The 6,967-nt window shown below is 46.5% G+C and overlaps 1 protein-coding gene across 2 annotated transcripts; it reads right to left on the reverse strand.

The window, feature by feature from the left end:
- Positions 1 to 439: 439 nt before the first annotated feature.
- LOC105807390 (5-hydroxytryptamine receptor 3E-like) lies at positions 440 to 6,967 on the reverse strand. 2 transcript variants are annotated; one of them, XM_012640774.1, is made up of 9 exons: positions 6,901 to 6,967; positions 4,936 to 5,102; positions 4,367 to 4,411; positions 2,575 to 2,684; positions 2,239 to 2,408; positions 1,743 to 1,903; positions 1,160 to 1,364; positions 785 to 1,000; positions 440 to 669 (listed from the first exon to the last, which is right to left on the reverse strand). In XM_012640774.1, the coding sequence occupies exons 1-9, from the start codon at positions 6,965 to 6,967 to the stop codon at positions 440 to 442; spliced, it is 1,371 nt and encodes a 456-aa protein (XP_012496228.1). The 2 variants fall into 2 exon arrangements, with proteins under 2 accessions (XP_012496228.1, XP_012496235.1); XM_012640781.1 differs by lacking the exon at positions 4,367 to 4,411.

The following is a 6,967-nucleotide window of genomic DNA, read 5'->3' on the forward strand; positions in this document are numbered from 1 at the left end:
GGGGTTTGGGGACCACAGCCTTATGACATCCAAGCTTTATCACAGGCAAAGGAATGCACAGGTGATATTTTGAAACTATCAGTCCTGAATATTTAAGTTTCTACTCTATGACATGACAAAGAGCCAGAAATCTCTGTAAAATGATTTATTGGGACAAGTTAGCAGGCAAAGGAGGTAGAACCTGCTATGCACAAGACATAAAGGGGTCCTAGAACCACATGGTAGGACTGAGGGAAACCAACAGAATGCCGGACCAAGGAGCAAATGTCTGGGACTGAATGAGACTGACCAGCAGGTCTGGATTAGTATACATGGAATACAGCAGGGATTTGGTAATCTTTGGGGATATGACAGTTGGTTCTTGGGAAAGGGCAAAGACCTGGCTGATCCCTGGAGGCCAGAAGCAGCTGGGATCTGCAGGAGCAGATAGACATCATGCCTAGGTGTTCCAGAGGCCGATGACCGTGAGGATGGAGAAGGCCATGAAGAGCAGATAGAGGCGGAAGAGCAGGGTGTCCATCATGTGGCTGAACTGCACCCACAGCTCCACCCTGTGCCGCTTCTGGGCCTCCTGCTCCCGCTGGGCCCTTGTCCATCCTGAGCCCCCAGCCGGCTCTGCCTCTCCCGGGCCTGGCGACTTCTCCACCAACTCTACTGGCTCCTTCACACCTACGGAAAGACAGAGACTGAGCCCTAGGCTGTGAAAGTTATCCGCCCAGGGAGAGAAGCAGGGGCAGAGAAGTGGGGGTGTGGGAAGAGCAAGTGGGGGGCTGACTTCCCTCACCAGGCAGCTGGGCGGGGGGGAGACCCAGGCCCTCGTTTCCCTTGTGGGACACAGTGGGGCAGTATTTCCTTGGGCAGGTGCAGTGCAGCAGCAGGGAGTGGAGCCACCTCGGCATGGGTGGGGGCTGGTTGGTGGCCAGGTGCAGCAGATAGGCGATGAAGACGGTCTCTAGCAGGCTGAGCACCATCAGCGACAGACACAGGGCAAAGTAGACAGCTGGAGGGAAGGTGGGCCTGTGTGAGGGCCAGAGGCACCACTCAGGACTTCTCTCTTCCGATCCCACCTTGGCAGGCATGGAGCCTCCTTTTCCCAGTACACCTCCCTTCCCTGAGTTAGTTCCCACTCTTCTCTTCCCAAAGGTTGGAGAAGCCATACTGATGAGGGGGGCGCCACTGGTGGGGAGTAAGTCATTCATCAGGAGCAGGAAGACGTTGTAGCCCAGCAGGAGAGTTATCTTGAATGGGGCGCGATTCCCACTTTCTGCCGGCAGGTAGAAGCTGACGGCGTCGATGGCAACCAGAAAGCTACTGGGCACTAGGAGGTTTATGATGTAGAGGGTGGGCCTGCGCCTCATGGCCACCTAGTGGGGAGGGGAGAGACAGGAGTGGATATGGGGTCAGAGGAAATCCCAAATCCAGAAATAGCTGCTCATTGCCAAGAATAGCAGTGACTGTTTCTGTCTCTGCATTTTTCATTGGTTTGATAACACCCTGGGATCTGGAGCTATGTGGAATGAAGCTTCATAATCTGATATGGAACCAGCCAAGAGGGGTAGGCCAGAGCCACGAGTTTTAGGAAGGAGAGTGAGGCTGGGCAGCCAGGAGAGAGGGTTCTGGCCTCAGGCAGAAAATGGTAAAGGTTGAGAGACCCTGAAACTTGGGAGATACTCATTTGGTGGAGATTCTAGGCAAGGGCAAGAGCAATCAAAGAAGGAGAAAGCAAAGGCCTCCGAGCTCACATAGAACATGATCTCATCGTATAGGTTGTCTCCCACCAACATCTTTGGGGTGGCCTTGTTGATGCCCAGGAACTCCCACTCTCCATGGGTCTGAACGATGTCCCGGGACGTGTCCTCTATCTCCCACACTTCTTTCTCCATGCCCAGCAACATGTTATCCACTGAAAGTGAGACCCATCCAAATCATCCTCCAAATCATATATCCAAGGATATAGTTTCCTAGATCAACTGCACTCTCTTTTCCCATGCTTTTACTCAGCAAACATTTTTGAGCGACTACCATATGCCAGGAAGTTTGCTAGCAGCTCGGGATGGTGACAACAAGGGAGATGTGGGTTCTGCCTTTATGGAAAATATTTTTGCATCCATACAGCCTTATTCTTTGCTCCACCCACACTCCTTGGTTACCATTTACTCACAGTTACTTTATATTTTATTTTTTATTGCCTTTTTGGTTGTTTCATTCACCCCATCCCTGAAACCCACTGCAACTCACCTGTGTAGATAAATGACCTGAAGGTGAGTGTGCAGTTCTGCTGGTCAAAAGGGAAGTAGAAGATGTCCAGGCTACAGATGCTGGCCACCTTCATGGGTTTCTTATACCTGATGCGACCGTCATTACTTACATATGCTATGAGGCCTTGCGGGGTCTCATCCACATCAATGCTAGAAGAGAGATGGGAGGTGGGAGGCAGGTGCTGTGGTTTTTTTCTTATCTCTCCGATTGTTTCTTAGCCATCTAAAGACCACTTATGGTAGCCCCAATGGTAAATTGTAATCTCTATTGATATCAGGAGTTGGGACTGCCCTCTGACTTTCCCCAGATACGCACGACTCAACGATGAAAATGTCTGGGAGCCACAGATTCTTGGTTGCCACACTGATATTGGTGATGCCCTTACACTTCTTTGGGTTCCAGCTGATAAATGGGTTGTCCCAGACCTACAGGCCAGGTGGAGGAGAGGTGAGAGCCTGACATGCATTGGAGTTATTTTCTCCTGCCCTTCAATTTCTTCTTTAAAAAAACAGAAGTTATAGAATATTTCAAGCTTATAGGAAAGTATATAAAACAATGCAATAACATCTGTGTATCCACCTCCCAATTTTGTGGAGTCAGTATTTTGACTTTTTTCCCAAGAAATAATTACGGATAAAATTGAACCTCCCTGTGTTCATTTCTTCATAAAGTTTGACCCCTCTGTTTTTCTACTTTAGTGAGAAATTACTGATGATCAGGGTAATACTCTCCTTTTATAGTAGGAATAGATTTGGAGCTGAAAGATCAGTAACTCAGCCTCTCTGAGCTAGAATTTCAGTGTGAAATAAGGGTAGTAGTGGCTATAAATGAAATAGGGTATGGAAGGATTTGTAAACTGTAATGTTGTTTGGAGATTATTATATGTTAGGATTAATATATAGCAAGTCTTAATTATCTCTCACTGGTCTCTGTTGCGAGGAGAGAACAAGCCCTTGGGTTCTTTGAAGCCAAGAGCCTTAGTGGTCTTCCTCTACTTGGCGGGTGCTGGGTACTATCTTCTGTTGCCTTTGTGGTGACCAGCTCTCTTTTCCAAGGCTGGTAACTTTCTCTGGGAAATGTTTTCAAGGACTGTCCAACTCTGGAAGGGCTTGTCTAGTCTCAAGGCACTTTTAATGTCAGCAGCTGCAGTTTGTGGCCACAGCCAGAACAGGGAGCTCTATACACATTAGATAAAGGTTTGCATGAGATCAATGCTTCTCAAACTTCACTGTGCATATAAAACACCTGGGGATCATGTTGAAATGCAGATTCTGATCCGGTGGGTAGGGTGACTAACTTATCCTGGCTTGCTAGGAACTTTCTTGGTTTTAGCACTGAAAGTCCCATGGCCTGAAGGCCCCTCAGTTTGGGCAGGCTGGGATGGCTGGTCATCTTAGGGGGGGCCTGAGATTAAATACATTTCTAATAAGCTTACAGTCATTTCCCCCCTAATCCCCTCTTATTTTCTGATCAATGCACTTAAAATATAAATTTTCCACTGAGTTATGCTTTGGCTACATTCTGTAGATTTTCGTATGTATGCCCTCCATTTCAAGTTCATAATTTCTTTTTTTAAATTTTTTTTTTTTTTTTGAGACAGGTCCTTGCTCTGTCACCCAGGCTGGAGTGCAGTGATGTGATCATAGCTCACTACAGCCTTGAATCCCTGGGCTCAAGCGACCCTCCTGCTTCAGCCTCCCAGTTAGCTAGGACTACAGTCGCTCACCACCACGCCCAGCTAATTTTTAAATTTTTGTAGAGATGAGGTCTCACTATGTTGCTCAGGCTGGTCTCAAACTCCTGGCCTCAAGCAATCCTCTTGCCTCAGCCCCCCAAACTGCTAGGATTATAGGCATGAGCCACTGCGCCCAGTCTAGGTTAAGATTCTTAATTATGCTGTTAAAAATCACCATACATATTTACTCTTTATTTACTTGACTTTTGAAAGCAGTGTATTGAAGCCTCTCACCATTATGGTGAATTTTTCAATTTCTCCTTCATGTGTTCCAAAATGATGTTAGGTACATAAAAAGTCATAATTATTCTATCTTTGTTTAAAATCCTTTCTGATACTAAATGAAGAGGGAGAATAAAGAGTTGGCCATACCATTTCCAGCCACAGGAACGATGAAAAGAGCTGTGGCCGTTCATCCTGCCAAAAGAATTTCCTCTTTCCAGCATGTTGCCGGTAAGAAGTCTTTTCATCCCCCCTTCACATTTTTGTTTACCAACCCCCAAGGTGTATAAAGGGGATGCTGTGATTAAGGCCAACATTACAAGTCCAGGACAAAAGCTTGATCAAAACAGATGTGTCCAGCCACAGGCAGGGAAGTTCACAGCAGGGCTGGAGGAAATCAGTGCTTCTCAAGCCGGCTGTAACTTACAAATGAGAGCTCACAAATACCAATGCCTGGCTTTCATCCAAACAGAACCTCTGATGGTGGATCCTGGACACTGGTGTGCAGCCAGGGTGAGAAGAAAAGATTCTCTTCCATGTGCTGTTATACCTCACCCTGCTAAACTGCACAGAGCTTCTTTGAGATCCCCATGCCAGGCAAATGCCCTATAGCAATGGTGGAGGAAGCTACAGTGTGGTTAAAGGCTTTGGGGGGTCAGCTTGCCAGGGGCCGGGAAAAAGCTAAGGACGCCAGGATGGCTAGAGTGGCCAGAACTCACCACGTTTCGGATGGCAGACAGCGTAAAAGAGATGTTGACTTGGGTGGGGACACTGAGGTTGGTGGCTGGACGGAAGGCCTTTCTGTCAAATACCATATCTAGAGCAGAGGGATCCACCCCATGTTGTTCAAACCTTGAGCAATCGATGGTGAAAGTACTGCCCCTTCCTGTGGTGGACATCAAACATGAGAGATGAGGGAGAGAATGTGAGAACATCTGTGTTCCCTATGTTAGAGGGACCCCAGGGCAGGGCCTGCAGTAGCCTGTTATAATAATGATAACTTTTATTGAGCATTGACTATATGTCAGGTATATTCTAAGTCCTTTAAATGGAGTACCCCATTTAATCCAATCCCCCATCAGTAGATACTGTTTTTATCCTCATGTAATAACCAAGTTAACTAAGATGCAACAGGAGGAAGTGACTTCCCAAGGTTAAACAGATAATAAGAAACAGAAGCTGGACTTGTCTGATCCCAGGTTTGGTTGCTGCTGCTGTGCTATAGTCTCCCCCCAACCCCTGTGATGAGATGAAGAATGGGGGAGGGCGTCACCGAGAGGCGTCCAGCTACTGCGCTTCCTGCTATGCCAGGGAGGATGGGCCGGGCTGGAATGCAAATGATGGAAGCTAATGTGGTAAGCTGACTTAGGGCTCCAGCCTCCTGTCTAATATTTCTGATTGCAGGCAAAGCATGCCCAAATCTGTATGCAAACTGAGCCCTGGAACAGTGACAGTCATCAGATAGGATTACTGTCCTGGGGCCCCAAAGAGAACACACCTATTTTCATCTTGATTGTCTCAACATTCTCCCTTACTTTGCTGCTCAACCTTACTGTCAGCTCTCTAGTTTGAGGCTTTTTAGAAAAAATTTTTATTTTTAATGTGCATATAATAATTGTCTATGTTTTTAGTCTGAGGCTTTTGAGGTTTTGCCCTCCCCCCTCTTCTGACTAATAATGATTCCAATTTTCTACTGGTGGAGATTTGCTGGAAAAGCAACAGTCTGGAATAAGAGAGATGGCTGATGACCTCTGTGCCAGTGACATCAAGCCCTATCCATTCCCAAGGTCACAGTGCTCTCCAGGCACATTCTTGAATTGTTTGAATATTCATTTGTCAACCCCTGTCTGCAAGTGCCCAGAGGAGCTTTTAAAATGTTCCTACTGCCTAGACCAGGTGCACAATTTGTGTCTCTTTCGGGTACTGGCCTTTGAAGTCACCTCTGGTCGAGTCCTTTCCTGTGTTCCCTTATCTGAAGTCCTGTGACAACCTAAGCTAGAGAGATGACGTTTATCGGCACTTAACAAATGCCAGGCACTGTGCTACCCACTTTCTCTAATCGAATCATCACAACTCTACAAGGATGGTCCTATGTTACAGATGAGGAAACTGGAGCTCAGAAAAATTAAGCAACTCACCTAAGGTTACACAACTAGCAAAGTGAGGGACCAAGATTCAAACCCAGGTCTGTCTGTCTCCAAAGCCCATGTTCCAGCCACTCTACCATGTTAACTCACTGGAAGAGAAGCACACACTCTATTTTCATCCTTGACCTGTTGCCCTTTGGCATCTTACCTAACCTACAGCCCTTGGATTCAGTAGGTGGATGGAGAAGTTATGGCTAAAGTGGGCACTTTGCTAGTAGGTGGGTTTCATACTTGTCGAGAGAAAGAATTATACCTGCGAGTAGAAAGATAGGTGGATATAGAAGCTGAATGGAAGAGAAGACAGTTGTCGATGGTTCATGGGAAGAAAAATAGAAATGCTGTTGTATGGCACATAACTAGAAGGGGATTTTCCATGGTTCAGAGAAGGAAAGTCTATTTGGTCATAACAGTAATATAGTTATGAAAGAACTATGCCCATCTCACATAATCTCTAGGAGTTAGACATTTGAAAGAAGTACCTAGATGTTCTACCAGAGAGGGTTCTTCCTGCGTCCTCTGTCATTGCCCCTTTCTTACCTTGAAGCAGAAGACTGAGAACAAGGTAGAAAGGAAATCTCTCCCTGTTGAAATAGATTCCTTCCAT

This window comes from Propithecus coquereli, unplaced genomic scaffold, assembly GCF_000956105.1.
Source record: "Propithecus coquereli isolate 6110/MARCELLA unplaced genomic scaffold, Pcoq_1.0 Scaffold10, whole genome shotgun sequence".
In the NCBI taxonomy this organism is placed as follows: Eukaryota; Metazoa; Chordata; class Mammalia; order Primates; family Indriidae; genus Propithecus; species Propithecus coquereli.